This window comes from Podarcis tiliguerta (genome assembly GCF_965153285.1).
Source record: "Podarcis tiliguerta genome assembly, chromosome: 4".
NCBI lineage: Eukaryota > Metazoa > Chordata > Lepidosauria > Squamata > Lacertidae > Podarcis > Podarcis tiliguerta.
Window position 1 is genome coordinate 25,369,845 of NC_139537.1, and position 23,978 is coordinate 25,393,822.

The following is a 23,978-nucleotide window of genomic DNA, read 5'->3' on the forward strand; positions in this document are numbered from 1 at the left end:
ACTGACTGAGGAAACCAAAAGATACTTACTCATCCTGAATGTCAGGTATTTTGTGCTGTATTCATGGCCATTAATACTTGTTTCACAGCTGAGAAGGCCTATGAATTTATATGTTGCATTTGGTATTATAAAGCCCTTTGTACTATCCCAGATTATTGTCTTCCCATCAGGAATGATGTTAACTCCTGGCATCTAAAAATGAAACGAATTCATTACTTCTTTTTATTGTTAGGTGCTTCCCCCCTGAAACTAATGAATGGTTAATTTATAAAAGGAATTTTAAAAGTTCCTGAACATAACTAAACACCTATATGAATATATTTACTCAAAGGGCTTCCAATAGCACTTTTGTCTCATAACATAAAAAAATGGTGTAGAATGTGACTATTTCATGTCCCCCCCCCCCAAAAAAAATTTCATTATTCATAATTTTGCAATAGCAAATGGGATTGCTCAGGCTTTATTGCTATGCCACTGACTTCCTGTTGACCAATATGGTTCCCTCGGAAAATGTTCTTCATTTGCAGAAGCATGATCATCACATACCAGAACACTATTTTTGCCTCTAAATTGGCAGTTAGGGGATTTTCTAATGTTGACAGCAGGCCATTCCAGACAAGAAACAAACCTCGTAGTATGGGAATTTGCAAACACACACACAAAAAGAGAGGGGTGTGTGTGTGTGTGTGTGTGTTTGGTTATATGAAAACATTTAAAGAAGGAAATCTAGCCTATTATAATATATAGTGGCATGTATATTTGTCAGGCATGTCTGTGACATCACAGCACAACTTAGAAGTCACAAATGAGCACGTGTGGCTTAGCATGCCCTAATGTTCCAAATTACAGGGGCTTCTCTATGTAGAGCTAACTACAGAGGTCGGTGGCCAACATTGCATCCAACATTGTGCCCTCCAGATATTGTGGACTACAACTCCCATCATCCTTAATGGTTGGTCAGCTGGGGCTGATGAAAGCTGTAGGCTGTAACACCTAGAGGGCAACACATTGGCTATCCCTGCTGTAGACTGTTATCACCTCATGGCTTTGACTGAGCCAGAAATGAAAGCATCATAGAATCATAGAGTTGGAAGGGTCCCCGGGGGAATCCAAATCAGGAATCTCAATGCATGGTTCCCTATCTAATTTGAAACCATACCAGACCCTGCTTGGCTTTGCAAATGTGCTAGCAGTTTTATTGCTGCACCACTGGGCATGCTCATGCAAGATCTGAAGTTACCTAGGCATGGCAGAGCTCAAGACTGTACCTAAGCACAGGAGACCAAAGTGAAGAAGCAAAAAGACGCCAGCTTTCCACAAAACAAGTGAGGTGCTAGAGTGGGAGGGCATTGAGGTTGAGTGCCTTCTAGCTGCCTCTCTGCCCAAGTGAGCACCTGCTGTGTGCATACCAGCTATGTATTGAGTCATGCCAGCCACATGAGGAAGCAAGGCAGCAGCAGGAAAGGCTGTATGCCGGGCAAGCTACCTCTTGTGTAGTTTGTGCTGTAGAACCAAGGCAGCAGCAGAGGCCGCACACCAAGGCACCCATGGAGGTGAGTCACTTCTGAATCTCCAGGGCTCGCACCATAAGAAATTTTATGCTCATAATGTTAATGAGGGGGGAAACTATGTTATTATTTACAGCAACAGGAGCAGAAAGTGAGTTCAATATGCTTATATCCAGAGTGCATGGGGCAAGGGGGCGAAATATCTTCTTTACACTCCTACCTCCCCTTTCACCATAAATTTAAGAAATCTCTCCTCATGTATGGAAACTAAAGATTGATTGCTGCTATACACAGTACAAGGGAACCTGTGACCCCCTTTTTTAAAAGTCTAAAATCCATACACTACTGAAGCATAACAAAGATTTAAACATCAGATAGTATTCAGATACCTTACAGATCATCAGTTTAGAAGGCACTGAAGTGATGGAACCTGTCTTTACACTGGCTCCTTTGACTATTGCTGTTTTAAAAGGCAGTAAAACATTATTTGTTTTTTTTTATTTGTTTTTTTTTTTTATTTCATAAAATTTATATACCACTTGACCATTAAAAAACCCTCAAAGTGCTTCACAAAAAGAATAAAACCATAACATTATCAGGTCAGGAAAAACCATAAAAGCAACTATTTACTGTAAGTCATTCAAAACATAAAACCAACAATAAACTAACAACAAATTAAAACATATAACCCCCATTCTACACATCTGGGTAGGCTTGTCTAAACAAGAACGTTCATGTCAATAGCCAGGGAGTTCCAGAATATAGGTGCTACCACACTAAAAGAACCCAATTATCTTGGGAGTGGAGGAGCAATTGGGCTATAATGAAGGGCAGTATACAAATTTAATTAATAATAATTATAATAGTGCAGCATCCAGCACTTAATCTGGTTGGGCAGCACCAGTTGTGGGTCAACTATGCTCCATGGTATGAAAAGAGGAGGATCCTATCACCCATTGCTAGGGTAAAAATATATACACATAGGGGTGCTGGGACTGGTCACTGAGCTTGGAGCTTTTGATTTAGACACTTCTGAATCAAAACCTAGAAATCTGCACTGATTGTGACAGTGAAGACTGCTAAGTATACTATTTCTTCTTTAATAAATTCAGTGATCGTGGATCACAAAGCTCAGAGCTGCAAAGCAAGTCACCTCCCTTCATTTTATGTTATTTCCCCAGACAGAAAAAAAAAGTTTTAATAGAATGAACAACAATCACAGCTTAGACTAAAGTGACACAGTGGAATATACTTCCTTATCTTTACAGCATCTCTGCTAAGAAGCCATAATCACAATTTAAATGATGGGAGGAGTGTGTCCTGTACATACAAATACTTTCTGCCACTTTATAGCCTGCTGACTGACTTTCTAAAGTGTCTTGAATTCTAGAGAGCCTATTGTGGTTACTGTTGCCAGATATAAACATTTCCCTTTTGATCCTTCAACTGATTCATCATTGCATATACAGACAATGACAATAAGAGGCATGCACAGCCCACTGTTTCAGGATACTGTATTCTGTCGAAGATAAAGTTTCCACCAAAGTCATGAATGTCTGCAGGAGGATTGGGAGGCATTCATTTTATAGTGCAATTGTTAATGCTGACTTAGCGCTGGTGGTAGATGCATTGGGAGGAAACGTTCCCTTTGATTTAATATGTACATCTTTAGGAACACTGGATCCATGAAGCTCAACATTATCTACCCTGACTAGCAGCAGCTTTCCAGGGTTTCAGGCAGGGGAGATTCCAAGCCCTATCTAGGCCCTTCTGCACACAAGGCCTTTCTGAGCCTAGATCTTTCTCTATACAAGGCAGATTCTATGCCACTGAGGTACAGCACTTTCCCTTTATTTATCTAGCTGGGCTGGAGAACCTGTGGTGCTCCAGAGTTTGTTATACTCCAAACACCCACAATCTCTGACCACTGGCAAGGCTGGCTGGGGCCGATGGAAATTGAACTGGGATGCAAACAGGATTTTAAGGATCCAGTACAATGTATGTGGTTTGGTCCTTCTCTCTACCTGCAAAGGAGGATACCAATTTGCATAAAGTTTGTATGTGCTTTGTGCCACATGCAAATTTATGCAAATTTGCATTTTGAGGGGGCAGAAGTCACACACAAGTGATAAGATGCTTGAAAGGTAGAAGGTAAACAGATGAAATATCACCATAATTGCATTTCCATATTAGGAAAGGTTTAGCCTATTCAATTTCTGTCTGCCACATAACTGTTAAGACACAAGAACCATATTTCTCCTCCAATGTCAGTCCCAAATCGTGCAAAGTTCTCAGGTTTCATGAGCTGCAAACCAGTTATGTTACTGCAGGTCTTTCCACCACCAGTGCAAGAATAGGAATGATATTTCAGATTGGGGGGTGGGCGGAGAGATTTACAGCAACCAAGATTCAGGAGAGATGCCTGTGCTTGGTTAAATTCAAATTACATTGTTATATAGCACACAGCACATTCTTATTATAAGAGCATTTGTTGTGGTTATTTATTTATACTTCATAACTATAGCAATGTTATCAGCATTGGACAGTCTCCCTTTTCTTTTGTTTTCCTGAGAAAAAAGGCTTTGAGTCTTTCACACAAATATACCTACTTAAATGTTTATCTCAGCAGCAACAATCTACATCTCAAGTTGCTACCACAATCAACTTAACAGCCGTTACAGCTGTATTTCTCTAAAAAAGAACCAACACAAACTGGCTCACAACAATGGATTGCACTGCAGTTTAAATAATCCATACTCTCTCTACCACAGTGTTTACTTGCAACACAGATGGACTAATGAAGGACTTTATTTGCCTTAAAAAAATTAATGTTTACATTCTCAGAAAAAATATTATGAGTTGTAGCCAACGCTCACTAGTAGACAGAAATTAATAGGCAAGGCTAACTTAGATACAACAATTTCAGTGGGTTTAATTGGAGTTTGTATGTACTTTGTTGGATACAACCCAACATTTTTTGCATGAAATGACTTATCTGCTAAGCAAAGGATTGTTGCTCAGACAACTAAGAGGAATTCATGCTCTTGGTAGCTGAGATTTAGAGCTATCTTTGCTGCAACTTTTTGCTTTGTGTGGACATCACAGTTACACTAAAATCCTGCATTTCTCAATTGTTTTCTCTGGAAAACAATCACTTCCTTACCAGAGCAAAGCAAAGAATGGCATCGAAATAAACCAGGAAGTCCTTTTTCCATTGTCTAAATTGATAGAAAAAGTAGCCACATATGCACCAGAGAAATCCATGACTTCAGAATGGAAATTGTCTTAAGAAGGGACTTCCTGGTTTAGTATGAAACCATTTTATGGTCTTCCACAGTGCATTTATCAGCCTAGTTTTGCCAAAGCATTCCATCAATCACAACTGTGATTTCACACATTGGCTAAAAATACTGCAAGGTGGGAATAGGGTCATTTGTCATGAAGCAATCATTGTATGTGTGCACATTTTGCTTCATAATTATTGTTATATATTAGAGAATTAACTTTAAAAATAAATAAACTTCATTATCTAAGAAAGTGGTTCCCAATTAGGGGTCCAGGGACCCCTGAGGGTCTGCAGAATGCACTCAGGAAGTCCACGGCCCCATCCCTTGCCTTCCCCAACTATATTCTTTTCATTTTTGCTTGGTAATATCACAAATTTTATGGTCCATTTTGAAATCGCAATGCGATAACAATTTTGACGTGGCAATATGGAGGAATATATTGCTCCTCACATGAGGGAGAGCACAATGTTGAACATTGTGATTTATGTTGAAAACCAGATATCACTCAACCCTAATCTGTTTTTTAGTATACCTAAAATCCTTTGCTTATTAGGGGCTACCTCACATTTTGTTCAAAAAATTGCTTTGTGGAGGTAACTACCATAGAGTTATCAAAATTTTCAAAAGTAGGGGGTCCATGGCTTGGCTTTTGAAAAACGGGGTCCTCAGTAATTAGCTAATTGGAAACCACTGATCTAAGACCCACCCCCACTGAATCTGGATCCAGTACAGCAGTACCATCTGTATAAACACACCCTTTTCGTTGGGGGTTGAGTCCCAAAACATCTCAAGGGCTACAGCTTCGAAAGGATGCATGAAGGCCAGCTGAAATCACTGGGTAAGCACTTCAGTACACTTAACATAATTTTAATAACTGAACCACCTATCTGTAAACTAAACCTCAATATATTTCATTGGCTTTTTGCTTGGTTTACTGAGTTGAAAAGCATTCAAACTTACTGTGCTTAATTTTTCTTAATTACCATACAGCTATGGAAACCCCCCATACAGATATTTCGGTGTGGTAAGGTGGGCAGTGCAATTTTTTTGTGACAAACTGAGAATAATTTTTTTAGGAGGGAGGGAGGGTTTAATGTGGGTATGTAAAATCAACAAAAAGAAAGTTATTGGTTGAAAATTGTTAGCTAATGTGTCATGAGGTAAATACAAAGCTGCAGTTTATCCAAAAGTGGTCAGAATAAAAAGAGCAAGCTTATCCTGTTATTCAAAACAAGAACACAAAGCTTTAAAAAAAATATTTTGTCAAATAGCTTAAGAAACTCCCATGCTCTGCTCTGTGCATTCAGTTTCACTTGCTGGACCACAAACAACTTGCTAGACTACAAAGAACACTATGAGAAGTATGTAATTTCTTAGGCATGTCTTCAGAAACTCTCTAGAACACGGCAAATATAAAAATAGCTCTCAGATGCTGAGACTTGTGGTTGTGGATAGTAGGTGTGATTGTATTTTATTCAACAGTGGATGTGTTTGGAGGAAAAATAAAATACACTTTTAAAAACTTTGTTTTTGGCTCCATCAGAAGTGAGGGACTGAAGTACAGACAGTGGGAGGATGGAGAAGTCATGGGTACTAAAGAGCGTTCAGTCATAGAATGAAGTGGAAGGAGATGGAGCTGTGTCATGCAGTTACTTCAGCAGAAGGCTGACAGGAAGATGAATGGTAAGCCCAGACGACAAGATAGCTTGCTTTTGTTTAGTGTAATAAGAGTTCAAATTGATTCCAGTGCATTTGCATTTGACTATTTTTTCCCAGGTCTTCTGTTAGAACTATATTCTGTAAACTGTTGCAGTTGGATTATTGTGAAACAAATGGACTCCCCCTCTGACTGAATGGCTGTTGTTCATTTATTTCCTCCTCTAGAGGGGTGTGGCAATTGAAAACACCCCATGAAATATCACCACAGAAATTGGTTCTTGCTCGCCTCTTTTTGATGCCTTAATACAACTTTCTGCTGTCCTCCTTGAGTCTGTCTACATTCCTCACAGCCAATTATTTTGCTTCAATTTGACACTAGTTCTTTCAATGGAGGTAGAAACATTCACTATACTTGTATAAATAAAAACATTACTAAGCTGCATAAATTGGCCTTCCTCAGTCTGGTCCCCTCCTTACGTTTTGACACTCAACACATGGGGATCAATGGAAGTTGTAGTCCAAAATATGTGGAGGGCACCAGGTTGGAGACAGTTAGCATAAACACTGTATAACAGATGTAGGAAGCAATCCAGTTTTACTTAGCAAAATCCAAATACCATTTTTAATGTAACAGGAATATCTGGTACTGTAACTCTGCACGGGATGATAAGTTCTTCTCCATAAAAAACACGTATCATATCTGGCAGATCTCTGTTGAGCTTTACAAACGGACTGTGTGTGTCTGCAAAAAGAATAACAGAAAAATTAAGTCACAACAAATGACTTCAGTACACCATTATCCAATAGAGAGTCATGGACACTTACACCCATTGAATTGTGGTTCATGTTGTTAAATCAGTATGGGACATATCTGCCAGCCAGAAAAATGGGCTGGCTTGAGGAATTTAGGTCAGTGTGTGAAACTGTGTAGCTGGAGCTATGCATAGACCTGAACAAGCCACATATTCAGTGGGAAGTGTTTAATGGTTGCGAACTCTTCACCACACAAGGTCACAATTTTGCACATTCCCTCCCCCGCCCCCACATCTGAGCAACAATGTTCATAACTAGGACTCATTTCAATATATTGAAGCCTTACAGCCAAAGGTTTTGAAATCCACCATATGCATCTCTACTTAATTTATTTCATTGAGTTTATCTACTTTGGGAACTATATTTGCAAAACTATTTTTTTCTGAAAATCTGTTCTGTGCTTTGATATCCTATTCATCTATCTTCTGCCATATAAAGTATCTCACAATGCAATACTATACATGAGAAGCCTACCCAATCATGTAATTTTATTATGTCTTTGAGGTTTAAAGCTACTGATTTTATTTCTATTTCTATGTCCATTTGTTTCTAATGTTTTATTTTATCAGTATTGTTAATGAGTATTTTCTATTGTTTTATGTAAACCACTTAGAAGTTTTGCTGACTTCAGTGGGGCTTACTCCCAGGTTAGTGGGTATAGGATTGCAGCCTTAGGTTGCTAATTGCTCTGCAGCTATTGTGACTGCCAAGGACTTCTTTGTTTGTTTGTTTTAAGAAGAAGGAGGACAAAAAAATTGCCTAAGTATCAAAACAGACTAACAACATTTCCTTTGCAATATGATCCAAGGAAAGATGAAAAGTTATCCTGCTTCTACAGTTGTAAAAGAAACACTTTTTTTTCTGTGCAGGGGCTACAGTTATAAAGGGGGGGTCACCAGCTCTTCATATCGCCAGTGAAATGCTACTTGTTACTACTCCCTTGAGACTCATTCATCCTTGTCACAAAATTAAAAGCTATTCTCCAAAACCAGCAAACTTTGCAGAGCAGTTTCCTGTATGTATAACCTGCAGGCCATTTTAAGTATGAGGAAGAGCTGCCCTGAAGATTGACCGTAGTGTCTGCAGACACAGTGTCACCACTGGCTGATGCCAATAATGTACTAGTGGGGGGAGGGGAGTCATCTTGAGCCTTGCATCCCTTTTCAAGAGAGTGACAGGAAACCAGTACAATATGTAAAGAACATTCTAACTTTAACGGATACATTCATGTCACCAGTTCCACACTTGAGGTGACAGTCACGGGCCGCTGAATGGCATTGTCTTTCTCCGACAATACTAATAACTGTATATATTCAAAAGTAATTTTTCCTTCCGCTTACAAGTCACAGCTACACATTTAAACACAAACAACCTTCCAGATAATCCCATGTTAATATATCTGTAGCCTTCTTTATTACCAAATAAAATTAAAAATAACAGAGTACTGTACTCAAAAACTTTGAGGGGAAGAAGAGCAGAGGCAATGTTGAAGGGATGCAACACATTTTTATTTTCTTTTTTCTTCTGGATTTTTTTAAAATTCCAATGGGAGTGAAATAAATTACACCAGCTCCAGATCTGGCAAACTTTGCCACCAGTTCTGGAGTCAGATCATGGGATGGGTGTGCTTTGAATCCTGTAGACCTCCAGCCTTTGCCTACATACCTCCACCATGCATTGATTTTGCCCTCTCCAGAGCTCTGACACTGGGCAGGCATGGGCTGTGGACCTTTCTATACTCTCACAGAAGAGGCATACAAGGTCAGAACTCCCTCTCCAAGGGCAGGCCCCTCTCTCCACCCTTGGACAGGCAGACCCAAAGAATCCTATGGCCCTTGAGACAACCTCCAAAGAACCATAAGTTTGCAGACTGTTTATTAATTTTGTGTGCTTTTTAGTACAAATAAATCACTTTCCCTCTGTTGCTCACAGGGTACTGACCCTCCCACTTCCCAGGTGAGTAAATTAGTATATGTTGTTCACTAAATCAGAGTGGTGGGAGAAGAAGCAAAGAGGCAAGAAACTGAACTGTAAGAAACTGGAGACAAAAAGAAAGTAAGATAGGGAGCATTTTGATGGATAATAGATCTTCCAATTAAGTAACTATTAGATTTTCAGGCTCTAGGCAGAGGATTGCCATAGTCCCTATCATAAACTTTCAGGTATATCAGCCAATTCAGCACTCTTCTTGACATCATCAGGGAGTTCCACTCTTGTTGTGAGCCCAGGGCTCTGTTTGTAGCCTAAAGCCTTCCAAATGTTTTCCTACCTTTGATTAAAAGGAATATGCATCACATTTTCTAGGACAGCATCTTTTTAATTATTTGTCTGAAGGCTTTTCATAACCTTTATTTAATTTCACTTTCCTTTCCATCTTAAAACATGGCTATAAGGGATATAATATATTAACCCCAGGGGTAAATTATTTCATTTAGAAGGAGATAGAACTCAAACTTGTATAGAAAAGAAAGGAAATTCTCAATGTTCGAACTTGGATGTTACAATTAAGAACTCTGCCTCCTATATAATATTAACTAAAGAGTTTTATTTTATATATATTAAGGTAAACAGTTATTGTACTGTATGCAATAGGGAGGGATGTGGTTAAGTGCATCCATGGCATTAATTAAGCTAAGTCTGTAATATTTTGAAATGGAAGTGTGGTAAATTGAACAAGTACAGATGAGTTTAGATAAGTATCCTTTGGCACTTTGAGGATGATTGGCTTTCCTGAGCCTTGCCATTCACAGGATGACTGTTGAACTTGTGTGCTGGATACAGTGCACCTTTGAGGCTAACCTGCCTTACCTTACCAGAGTTGTGGGACACGAGGAAGAGGGGGCTCAGGAAGGCCGACCTATTCACCTGAATGGGTGCGATTCAAGGAAAAGGGTAATGACTACTTATGCCCCTCCCACTGAGGAAAGGTGGCTCACCCAATTCAAGTAATCCTATGAGTTAAGAGTTAGTATCCTAAACCTAGCCTTTAAAAGTTAGTTTCAAGCCACCATAATGAAATGAATGAAATGAAATGTGGCCCTAGTTGAAACCCATTTATCTGGAGTCTTGTCTCATTATTTCTAATTGTAAAACTGCTTGTAAAATACAGCTGTGTCCTCAGGCCATGCAAACTTTTGTAACAAAGATTTCAAAGTGGATTTGGTTCACATGAAAGGTGCAAAATTAATATTCCATTTTAAAGTCTTTATTAATCAGATGGGCATGCTGTAGGCAGTCAAGAATCTTTATTTTATGTTACTCATTAATCAAATATTAATATTCATTTTTATTAAGATGCTGGGGGAGAGGACACCCCCAAAATATGTATGAGAGAAATATGCAAGTTAATTTATGAAATGTAGCCAACATCCATGATTCTGAAATGGTACGCTATCATGCATGGAAAGAGAAATACATGAACACCCTCTTATGCACCCTGTGAAAGATCACATATTTCTCTTTCCCACTGGTGACAGTAGGAAAACCAAGCAGTCACAATAATCAGGATTGTAGCCAAGCACTATAACAGGTTAATGGATGTGACTCAAGCACTAACCTGATAGTAAAAAATTAATTTCCTAAAAGTCAATTACATTGTTCTTTGACATTCCAGTGCTTTTTCTGGCAATGGGGTGGCATTTCACACCTTTTGCCTAAAAACGCACACACCTAGCAACAATAAGGATATTACTCAATATATATATTTGATACTGTAAGATATGGTTCATGCCGTATTCTAATCATTTAATAGACACATTTCTGGTCCACTTCCTTTCAGATAAAGCACGCAAAATTCCACATGCCCCAAGTCTTTCCTGTTCTTTGTTTTTTCTTAGGCTGGTAGATAAAATGTTAACTCTATTTTCCATTTTGAATTGCATTCCCATGGTAGCCAAACTACATTTGACATAGGAGATCTGTGACTGAATCTCCCAATGCCTTTTTCAAATCTGAAAACATCTGAAGGGGATCCAACTTGGTCTGGGGGCAGTGGCACTGTGGAAGATGATAAAGAACCCTTCCACCCACACATACACACACAGTTTTGTGGATATAAATCATATGCGCCTATGTGTGCATCCTGAAGCTGTTAATAGACCTAGTGCAGGGAAAAGCAGGATGCCATTGCCCAAATTCATTTCAAGTCTGTTCTAGAACAGGGGTGGCTAACCTTTTGCAGGCCAAGCAGTACACTGATCCATGGCTAACTATCCAACAGTCACATGTCAAAGTGGGTATAACCAAAATGTGTAAGTGGGTGTGGTGAAGGTGTAAAGTAGGCATGGCACATTTTATTTTGAAAAGGAGAAATAGGGGTGGGCAGAGGGGAATAACAATCACAGCATATCATAGGATCACACCACAGGGCCCATAGGAGTGGCCAATTCCCACCCCCCTTTATTTAAAATTGGAAAAAAATTAATAGACAAAAGGTGCAGTACACAAAAGGCTGAGGCATCAAGGCATGACAGTGGAGGACCCATTGGAGTAGTGAATATACATAGAGAGAGATAGAAAGACAGTCTTTGTGGGTCACAAAAAAACTTTTTGTTGGGTAGCTCACAAGTTACCCACCCATTCAAAAAGCAAATAAAACCAGAAAAGGTTAGAAATCCGATTACAAATCTCCTGGTTCATGTCTGTTTTGGCCCCACAACTCCGAACACATTGCAACACAACAATCCCAAGTGGTTTCAATGGACCCAGATGTTCCATTGATGATAATATGCTCATTTAGATGTAGATCCCTTTGCTTAAGTAATAATGCAAATTTAGCATTTCAGAGAAGTATTTTTTTTAATAAGAAGGAAAAGATAATCGGGATCTTACCATTAATAAATACATATATTGTTGATACTGTCTTCTTCTTCACCGCACTTGAAGATGTATACTTGCAGCTATAATATCCTGTGTCACTTGCTTGAGCTTTGTTCAAAGTCAGGCTACTACAGAACTGTTTGCTGTTCCTTCCACAACTATATGGAATTATATTCAGTCGTTCGCTGTCCTTGCTTAGACTTTCAGGCAGAGACCATGAATGAGCCACTTCCCCACTGCAAATGCAGATAAGAAAGCAAAAGCATAAACAAACAAAACAATTATGTTTGGCTACCACTATATGGCACCAATTCCCAAGCCTTAATCATATGGCATCTAGTAATTTCTGGTGCTCCCCTTAATATTGTTTTCTAAAAGCGACATCATAAATAAAAACAAAAGAAAATGAAGAACTATTAACTAGCTGCTTTCCATGCAGAAGGCGCCAGGTTCAATCCCCAGCATCCTCCAGCTAAGACTGGGAGAGGCCTCTGTTGGAAATCTTGGAATCATAGAATTGTACAGCTGGAAAAGTCTCTGAGGGTCATTTAGTCCAACTCCCTGCAATACAGGAATCTCAACACTCAGTCCCCCATTCAATTTGAAAAGAACCACTGAAAATCAGTGCAGAGCCAGGCATAGGCAAACTCAGCCCTCCAGATGTTCTGGGACTACAATTCCCATCATCTCTGTCCACTGGCCCCGTTAGCTAGGGATCATGGGAGTTGTGGTCCCAAAACATCTGGAGGGCTGAGTTTGCCTATGCCTGGTGCAGACAATACTAAGCTAAATAGACAAATGAATCTGACTCGGTATAAGGAAGCTTCCTATATTTCTTCCAACAAAAATTCCTTCTTGCAACCAACTAGAAAAACAAACTAGGAAAAAAAAACCCTATTAACCACAGAGCAAATTCATAAAAGGTGCACCCTGGATGATTACCTGCACATGATGCTTAAAGTATCTCCTTCTTGTATGACATGCTGTGTTCCTGTTATATTTAGCTTTGGACCTTTCCAACTGGACCCCGAACTAGAGCCTAGAAAACAAGGAAAATCCAGATTATTAAAACTGGTGGAAAAACTGATGGGCTTTGTATCTATTCAAATTAATATGTTTTTATCTAAAAGGGCTTCAGTGTTTTCACACAGAGCCAAATTAGCTGGGATGCCATACATGCAATTGCTTGAATGGCTTTATAAAAGTAAACTGCAGGCACAGTGGATCTGGACCTGCAAATTAGTAGCAATCAGCCGCCTGATTAGCTATATTGTATATTCACCTGATATTCTATTGTTATGATCAGTTGAAAGGATGTGACAAAATCTGCCTCATTATGTGGTCGAATGTTACAGATTACTGTTAACTGTAATCTATATTTCAGTAAATTTACAATTTTTTTGGCATGGTAATGACCACCCAGAATTTATTTATTTCTTCATTACAAAAATATACCACCTTTATCTTCCAAGTGTCTAAGGTGGTGTACATGGTTCAAGACATAATACTATGCAGATTAATGTCAAAACATAAACATTCATTCAGGCACAACACCTCAAGCAGCCACAGGTGAGAACTAGGACCTACAAGTGAGAACTAAATGCAAGGTGGGGACAGGGGGACAAAGTACCCTCAAAGGAACATGTGTCCCGCACCAGAGGCTCTACCCCCCTCTAACACCCCATACACTATGTATCTAAATCTATATTCACTCTGGTAAATACAATGCCATTATTGACAATACTTTTAAGTGTTCTCTTAAGCAACTTTCTTTTTAAGAGGGCTTGTGGAGCAAACTTGTCAGTCATACTAACTCAACATTCATTATTTCATTATATTCTACATTCAGATTTATAAATCCACATGATAATCAAACTAATTTATTATGTATAGTAACTTGCAAAGTTACTCATTCAGTATGCAGCAGATATACATTTTTATTTTATGAGACATGAAAAAAAATAAAGTCATGAAACTCTCAGATGTTAAGACAGCTTTGAAGAATATGTCAGACTGAAATGCACATGGGACAAAATCCTTAAGTTATTCAGTGTAGGGCTTGATTTTTTAAAGCCCACTACAATCAATACAGTGTTTAGATTCATTTTACACAGCTTGTAATCAGGCTGCTTATGGTTTAACCAAAATGTTTGCGTCAATAATGACTGCAGGAATTCACCCAAGAACAGCCTATCACTCTCAAACAATAGGTAATGGGGTTAATCTTCCTATGAAGGCAGAATCAGTGAGGTATCAAGAGAAGCAGCAGAAGGGTTGGAACGGAGCAGGGTAGGGAATGGGACATGGAAAAGAGAAAAGCAATAAGATAACATGTTGAGTACAAAAGATGCTTCCCCTTCTGCTCACTAATCATTCTTAGACCTGGTTGGCAAGGAAAGCTAAACCATAGCTTAGCTATGTTCAAGCTTCAGGATCAAGCTTTTCCTCTCTTCTTTTCTTCTTCAGCATGACCACAGGAGAATAGAAATCTAATGCCATTGTTGACAAATAACTCTTAAGCACTTCTCTAAAGCACTTTAATCCCATTTAATTTATTCCTTAGCCAGCATTAGGACAGAGGAAGATTTAGGGGAACATGACCTGTTCGGTGGCACTGGGTGCAAAGCCTTGGGAAGACACAGGAGCTGAAACAACTATGATGTAGAACGGAAGCCAAGAGGTGGGGGGGGGGCAAATTTTGAGATCCCAAGGTCTGCCACTGATAAGGAAGGAGATTGTGTGTAAAAGTGTGTGAGAGGAGAAGGGCTTAGGGTACAGTATTTAGGACAGGAATAGAAGCAGGCAAAAGCAATATGAAGTTGGGTGTGTGAGCAGGAGGAAGGGGGAGGTGTATGCTTGACAGTGAGAAGGACCTGAGAATGATATGGAAGTGCCAGAGAGATGGGGCTGGAAAAAGAGCACAGAGTGTGGGTGGAATATAGCAAATGAACAAGGCAAATGCTCATTTGAATATTTTTATTTATTTAATTTGTTCCATTTATAAATCACTTCCTATAAAACTTCTGTAAACGATTAACGTGATCAAAGATTTACAGAAGATTGGATGAAATTTATTAAATATATGCAAAAATTAAGTGATAATCAGATAACGTTTGTAAGTTTTAAGGAAGCTCTGTGAAGAGAAAAGGTAGGAATATTGTTAGATTGTAAAAAATTAATAATATGGTGGTGTAATTTAAATTTAAGAAATGTGGAGAAAGTAAGTACTAGGAAGGTTTTTCAGGTGGGAGGAGGGAAGTCAATAAGGAGGAATTTGGATGTAAAAAAGATGTTTTGGATGTATAATTTGTTATGGAAAAAGAATAAATATATTTTAAAAAACCAAAAACTTCTGTAAACGATTAACAATATTACAATATCCTGACATGTGTTTAAAGCTGTCCGGCATAAGTTTGCCACAGTGTTGACAAAAGTGTTCACTTTTTAATTTAATTTAATTTAATGTTGTTGTTGTTATTAAAAGAAAATATGACAGGAAAGAAGGGCCAATGGAACTGTGTGTGCTTTAGATAAATAGCAGATTTCCCTATGTAATGAAGGCAAAGCAGCTTCTAAAAGGGGAGGTGCCTCTCTGTAAAGTGTGTTTGTGAGCCATAGCACAATCTTCCCAGGTATCTGAATGTGAGTTAATTATTCAGCCAAGGCTAAATAGTTTCTCCTTGGCAGTTCTCTTTTGCATAGAGCAGCACACACCAACGGCTAAGTGCCACTGATTTTCCCCATCCAATGGGTCAAGGCATTTTAAAGTTACCTTTACATCTTTGACTAACTAGAGCAAGAGCCTTTGAAATTTGACATACACATTACTACCACCATGGTCACTTCCAGATAACTTCTTTATTGATCATTCATTCTGATTTGTTTGCCCAAGTTTGCAGGGAGGTTAAACAAGGCCAGTTGTTTACTGAGCATTCACTTGGATTTGTTGGAAGGAAAATTATACAATGTTGCAATTGTTATCCCACACATTCAAAGGTATTTCCCCATCACTTTCCTTATCACAAAAGGTCTGAGAAGCGAGTTTGTTGCACAAGAAAATCAAATCAACTTTAACTGCACAACCTGAATAAGCATGACTGAATCCCATCCCCAAACACTGAAAGTCTGGAGGTGACCATGTCCTTTAATAATAATAATAATAATAATAATAATAATAATTTTTTATTTATACCCCACCCTCCCCAGAGCGGCTTACAAGCAATAATAAAAACAAGATGACTGATTACAACTTAAAAACAAAAGTAAAATACAACATTAAAATAATGGAACATTAAAATATTAAAATGTAGCCTCATCGCAGGAGGAGAAGGAAAAGAAAAAAGAAAGAGAGGGAGGGAGGGAATCAAATTGGCTCCAAGCCAAAGGCCAGGCGGAACAACTCTGTCTTACAGGCCCTGCGGAAAGAAATCAGATCCTGCAGGGCCCTGGTCTCATGAGGCAGAGCGTTCCACCAGGCCGGAGCCAGTGCTGAAAAGGCCCTTGCTCTGGTTGAAGCCAATCTAACTTCCTTAGGGCCTGGGACCACTAGGGTGTTGTTATTTATGGACCTTTAGGCTCTCCGTGGGGCATACTTTAAAAACAGAGTCAAACACCTGTATAAACAGACACAGAAAGATATAGCCACACATATTTTAAATTATTTACACCTGAATCCTGTGCATGTTTATTGAACTACGTTCAATAAAGCTTACTTCCATACAGTAGCAAAGGGCAGCTGTGTGCACCTGACCTGGCAGCAGAGTCAGAATAATAGCTTGAATTCACACACTTTAGTCTGAACAAGGATGTTAAAATAAAAACCTAATAAAATATTAAGTAGTTGCTTCCTTTTAGTTACTGTTCAGTAACAGTAGCTAAAAGGTAAATTTGGAAATAAATACACCTGCTGGCTGATTGTGATGAATTTTGCTACAATATATCAATTCAAGAAAGGGCTTTGATTCATTCTTAATTAATACGGAATTGACTTTAAAACATATACAAGCATTCTCAACACATTAGTGGTTGAATTTAGCCTGAAACACTTCAGAGAGCTGTATCTGCTTCCCCACCCCCTACACTTATACAGAGTCAAGACTCAAATATACTCTATTTTATATCTGCATTAATTTGTGATCATGATCTTTCACTGAAGCTATCAACTCATTATCATTGGGAAACTAGGGGAAGGGGCTTTGTAGCATTGATTTATTCTATCACAATTCACTGACATAGACAATATGTGGGAAGGGACTAACAAGTACAGTATGATCAGAACTTAGTACCAACTAGGAGAAATGGCTGCAGATTGTAGTCTCCAACCATGCAGTAAACAAAGCATTGTAAACAAAGCACTACCACCCCATTCCCCCAGATTGGTAGACGGTTTCCAAAGAATGAATAACTCCCAGCTTCAGTGGTGCCATCAGAACAAAACTTGGGGGCAGAGGTCTAGGACCCTACTCAGGAGAGCCCCCAAATGCCACAAGGCTGGTTTACCACCTTTTGAAGTAAGTAAAGTTATACACATTACCATATAAATAGGCTTCCTAAATGACATACAAAGTTTAAAATCACACAACTGCACCACTGCTTAGCTTGCCTCATGGTTGGACCTACAAAAAGACCAGTGTCTTGTGGCAGTTAAAAGTTTCTTGGTGTGCTTAGAATTCACACCGTAACCACACAACAAACAGCAACTCATTTCTACCTAGGAGGATTACCATATTTTGCTTATTGCTTAGTAATCTGAAAAGATGGGTACATAACTATATTGAAGCCACAGACTTCTGGCTCTTCACTTAATTGATGCACCATGTTACTGCCTCAGGCAACTATTCATCTCTCCATAGGGAAGCCCAGGTCAATTTTTTAAAACCATTTAGAACAGACACCCCATTAATACACTGAGTAACCTTTACTGAAGTTATTAATGAAAATAATGTATTTATCTTTTCAAATTGCAGTAGACACAGAGCTTAAAACCTAATGAATCTAACATTTCTTCAGTGGGCAATGAAGATCTCTATTACAAATCATTTCCACGAAGTTTTTAAGGCTCATTAAACAGGCCTTACATTATTTTTTTTACGATTACCTGCTAGCCAAAGTGAGCAATTCAATCAAACCAGCACTACTGGAGTATATATTGTATACATTAAGAAATGCTTCTTACACAGGTAGGAGGGTGATCAACATCTCTTAATAGGAATCTCTAATTTCCACCATTCTAAGTTTTTTTCTCGCAAAAAGGCTCATTTATTTTAAGTATCAGAATGAGAACTAGTATACAGAAGTCAGTGGGAGTATACAGGAATGCTCAAAAGGTAATAAACATCCCATTGAATGGCTTAATATTGTGCAGTTAGTTGCATTCTTAGCTGACGTGATTTGCTCTTGCTGAATGGTAAGCTCACCCACTGAAGCTTAGAGAGAGATGGGAGAGGTGGATGGCAGGACTGCAACCTGGTTAAATAAAATGCAATCGATTAATCGTATGAATTTCTGCAGATGACTTGAAAAAAATCTGTTGATTAAATCAGAGCCAGCCCAAAACACTTTGGCACCTTAGATGAGCCACAAAATGGCTCCCCTTTCCTCACTAGGGAAGAGTGAAGATTGACAACAGGAACAAAGGGGCAATAAAAATCTGCACTGGGATCTGCTGCTCCTGTGGATCCTGTCACCTGAGGCAGTCACCTCACCTTGCCTCATGAGTGGGTCAGCCCTGGATTAAATATAAAGCCTGCATTTCAAATGAGATTAGAATGTTGGGGAACTGTGTTTGTGGTGATGGTATGAATGCAGCTCATAAACACATATCCAAAGTGATGGGCAAGTATTTTGTCATTTTGCTATTTTACATTGTTTTAACTGGGTTATTATGCTTTTATTGTTTATTTATTATTAATATGCCAACAGGCTGTATATAAATAATAATATAAATGATGCACGTACAGTCTATAATCTGGCACAGTGCTTCCTTTTAGGGAGAAATCCAAAATTCAAAATCAGTTGGAGGTTTGGAATAAGCAAATCTCCAGCTGAAGTCTTCCGTCCCGGCTCAGCCACAGATACACTGTGTAAGTCTTCCATCACAACTCAGCTGAGGCAGGGTAAGTCCCATAAAAGGTGTTATGTACAGTGGTGCCCCGCAAGACGAATGCCTCGCAAGACGGGAAACCCGCAAGACGAAAGGGTTTTCCGTCTGCAGAGGCGCTTCGCAAGACGAATTTCCCTATGGGCTTGCTTCGCAAGACGAAAAATGACGAAAAAAATCGAAATTTTTTTTTTGCTCCAAAACCCCTTATTCTGAATCGCTATGCTGCTAAAAGCATTTTAGCAGCAAAACCGCTAATCCCCCCCCCTAAAAAAGCCGTTTTTAGCCCTTTTTTAGCCAATAGCACTAATAGCGCTACTACGTCAATGGGCTTGCTTCGCAAGACGAAAAAATCGCAAGACGAAAAGACTCCCGGAACGGATTCTTTTCGTCTTGCGAGGCACCACTGTACTAAGTTGAATAGGATCCAAAAGGCAGCAGTCTGATTGGTCCTAGAACAATAGGGTCCAGAATGCAGCAGTCTGATTGGTCCACAGGAGCCACCCAATCCAGCTCCAGGTGGAAGTGAATCCGCAACCTGGTTGGCCTACAGGTGAATCCTGGAAGTAGCCAATCACGTGGGGCCCATTGTGTAAATAATGTATATAAAACAGACATTCTGGGGGAACTTCCATTCCTCCTCACCACTATGAGCTGAATAAATAGCATGAAATCCACTCTCGACTCCGAGGATATTTCACTGGCGACAAGGATGGGATCCCGCTGAGCTGACCGCCACACACAGCACCACAACACCGCCACCTGCCGCACCGCTGCCTTGCACCGTGTATCCAGGCTTCAGCTCCGGGCCCCAAGGAGCTCAGAATGGCAACCGACAGCAGCTTCTCGCTTGACTCCAAGTATATTTCAAAGGGGATGTTCTGGGGTGTGTGGTGGGGATGTGATAGGGCAGGAGGAGATATACCCAATTCCAAACTCAGCTCAGTCATGTGATCTAGCAACCCAGCAAAAATTACATTGGCAAAATGGGAGTTTGGAATAAGGGTAAATTGCACTGGCAGTACTTATCCTGACGTAAATTATGCTGGCTTCCTATTCTATGGATTGTTCTGTTAAGCTCATCTGAGTGCAGTTCAAGCAACAGCTGAGAAATGGCTCCATGAAGACATAGGGCATAATTACACTATAACTCTGTCAAATTTATATCACTTCAATTGGCATGGCTTCACTTCCCCCAAAGAATCCTAGGAATTATTAAAAATATAGGAAGCTTAAGGAGGCTGCTTTATTAGTACAAATAGCTCAGTACTGTCAGTGGTTCCCAAACTTTTTCTCTCTCCCATGGATCACTTGAACGTTTCTGATTTTTTGCCCTGCTGTAGCAACTGTAAGGCACTGTACTAGATCATGAATGATTTTAAATTGTATTTTTACAGACATGATGCAGACCACTTGAATGAAGTTTGTGGTCCACTGGTAGTCCACAGTCTCTGGCTTGGGAGTCCCTGATATACACTGACTGGCAGAAGTTGTCTAGATTTCCGAGAGCAGGCATTCCCAGCTCTGTGTGGAGATGCTGGGAATCGGACATGGAATGTTCCGCATGGAAAGCAAATGCTCTACCACTGAGCTGAAGCACTTGATTGACAAAGTAATGTGAATTCTCAAGTGACACAGAGATCCCTAGACACATGCACCCTCAAAGAAAGCAGGAGGAAGAGGAAATGACAGTCAACCCCATTGAATTCTGTGGGGCAAATATACTCACCATTGTCTGACTTTCTCTAGAGGAAGTGACAAAACCTCCACAATTCTTAAAAATATTATTTGTAGGAATATTTCTGGTCTTCTCTATATTTCCTTAGTTTAAAGAAACAAACCTTTTCATTGTACTCTGAAGATAAGGTCTGTCAACCGAAGCCTTAGTTGTGCTTTGATACCCTTAGCTCCTTCAATCTCACTTACTTTCTTTGCTACCATAGTCTGTCCATAAATACATTAATCAATATGAGCAAATGTGTAGTATCCAGCACCTCACATAAAATGTGCAAAACGGTCAAGGATGGTTTCGAAAGGTCACTGATACTATACCAGTACCTATGGTGGGAACACAGCATAGCTATCCACTACTGCCTCATCACCAGCAGCTGCTGGTCTTTATAGCATGCAGTGCCACAGGAAGCTATTTGCTGCCATTCAAGAAAGTGTACAAATACAAACCCCAGATTTGCCACTAATTAAAATTCTAAAGTAAACTGAACACTTATGAGTACCAGTTTTATTTCCTTTGGCCTGCTTATTGCATTTCCTAGTTACTGCAATTACAGAAAAGTCTTCCAAGTGTACGAGGACCATGGAAGGATATTTGAGTGTTACACTGACTCCTATCCACACTTCCAGATCCAGCATAAACTGGTCTTATTTCCCCCAATATTTTGTCTCATACAATGGTGCTTACATGGTCTGTGTACTGTGTACTTGCCTCTCAAGCAGTAAACTTCTACATGTAGTAAACCAGCCTGCTCATTTTGCTAAGAGGGCCCTGGACTTCTGCCCCAAAGTCCTGCCCTGATGATATTACTGCTCTTATATCTCTAGATCCACCACCCTCTTCTGTTCCTCCAAATTAATCTGACTTTATTACTACATAAATGAGGATGCTACTTAAATAGTCAATATTCATTTTAAGGGACAGTAGAGCAACCTCAAGCAATCTACCCTTCCATTGTGTTAGGCAGATTTACTCTTCTATTTAGCAGCAAATGACAAAATCTCCATCTCTGATCTGCTTGCCTTGCACAGGAATCCACATTGGTTGCTGAACACAAACTTCCACTTGAGATGCTCTGACTAATGCTATGGAGAGGAGCTGCAACATAAATAAGAGTACTCAGACACTTCAAATACATAGGAAAAAACAAGCCTGGTACTTCAAAAAAGAAGTTTTTCAAATAACACTTGATGACACTAAGGCCAAGATTGGGAAATCTGAAAAAGTGTATCAGTGCCAACCCTACATAATATTGTTGGTATTCTTAACCTCGGGTTAAGAACTTAATTCATTCTGGAGGTCGGTTCTTAACCTGAAACTGTTCTTAACCTGAGGTACCACTTTAGCTAATGGGGTCTCCTGCTGCTGCCGTGCGATTTCTGTTCTCATCCTGAAGCAAAGTTCTTAACCCGAGGTACTATTTCTGGGTTAGCGGAGTCTGTAACCTGAAGCGTCTGTAACCTGAAGCATCTGTAACCTGAGGTACCACTGTAAGTCCACTGGAACTTGTTCTAAGGAAACGTACAGATAATTGCAGCCTAAATCCTGTTTAACCCAAATTGTCTTCCTGAACTGGTTTAAAATGTTGGTTTAACTCTTTGAAACACACAGTACATTGTCCCGAATGTAAGTTCTATCACTTTATTTCGATTGTTCTTAGAATTGTGCAACCCACAGAAAACCTTCAGAACTTCTATAAATCTGCTCCAATGTCTCTATGCAGTTTGGATCCAAGAAAGGAAACTCAATACAAGTTCTTATGGACAACTTAGTGTGATGCTCACAAATATGCTCACCATTAGCAACTGTGCATGTTGTTATACATTGCCTCTAAACACAATGCCTGACAGCAAGTCTGGATTGGCCACTAAATATATATTCAGTTCACAACCAATTGCATCTTCTTGATAAAACTGAATATCCATATTTCTAATGGCCACTAGTCACAATGGTTATGTTCTGCTTCCTCTGTCGGAGGCAGTATGCCTTTGAATGCTAGGAATCCCAAGTGGGGTGAGTGCTATTGCCTATGGAAAGTCTGAAAGCAAGATCTGAGTGCAACTGTTTGCCCACTGTGTGAATGGGGTGCAGGACTAGACAGGTCATTGGCCTGATCCAGTAGGTTCATGTGTTCTTAAACACTTATTTATCACATATTAAGATTTTGCTTGCTAATAATAATCTCAACAATGCAGGACACTACAGACTTAAGTGTGGTGCCTGTTTTATGTTCTGTTCACTCTTTGCTTCTATAACACTGAATCATTTTAGCATATATATATATATATATATATATATGGATTTCAGCAACTTTTGTCAATCAGACATAGAATAGCACTGTGTATGATCATCCACCCATTAACTGTCACAAGCATATTAAGGAGCCACAAGCTGCTTATTGGATAAAAATCAAGCAGAAGAAATGTCCACTAGATATGAGATTAAGGACAGTTTTCGTAAGTGATGCTTATTTGTGTTTCCAACACCTCTAACTCATACATAGATCCTACATCCTGTTTAAAATGATCTGATACCTTTCCCACATTAATAGCCTTCACCAGCAACATGTTCCAAACGACAGCCATTTTCGTATATGACATTAAGTAGCATCTTTGGACTTTTCTTACACTATTTATGCCAATGTGAATTTTGCCCATGCCAGATACAAATCAGAAGTGAGTTTTTTCAATTCAATGTACATCCTAGTCAATGTAAGTTTTATTGAAGCAAAAGAACTGAAGACACAACTTAACTGTGTGCGCGCGCGCAAACACACACAAATATGTCACTTGTGAAAACACACTTACTATTGCACTGGCTCTCAGATAAGTGTGCACATGACTGTAGACTTTATCCCAGTTTCTTGGAAGCAGGCTCCATTTCAACCAGTGAAATACTTCTGTTGAACTGGGTGGCATATCTGAATACCGAAAAATACCACATAAATGCTACCACGTTCTTAATCGCTTTATTTGTAAGAAAACCGCTCTGATGTCAGTGCTCCCTGCTCCCAACAAAGCAGCCTGATTTCCAAGTTTAAACTTAAAAGGAAAGCGGTGCTG

At 39.4% G+C, this 23,978-nt stretch overlaps 1 protein-coding gene across 11 annotated transcripts in view; it reads right to left on the minus strand.

The window, feature by feature from the left end:
• The window catches only part of FLT1 (fms related receptor tyrosine kinase 1), a 482,624-nt gene that overhangs the window by 82,152 nt on the left and 376,494 nt on the right, over positions 1-23,978 (minus strand). For all 11 annotated transcript variants that reach the window (XM_083437024.1, XM_083437022.1, XM_083437023.1 and 8 more), the window contains 4 exons: positions 13,028-13,124; positions 12,098-12,321; positions 7,072-7,196; positions 30-192 (listed from right to left, as the gene is read on the minus strand). In XM_083437024.1, coding sequence (XP_083293150.1) covers positions 30-192; positions 7,072-7,196; positions 12,098-12,321; positions 13,028-13,124 — 609 coding nt within the window. The remainder of the gene's footprint in view (positions 1-29; positions 193-7,071; positions 7,197-12,097; positions 12,322-13,027; positions 13,125-23,978) is intronic.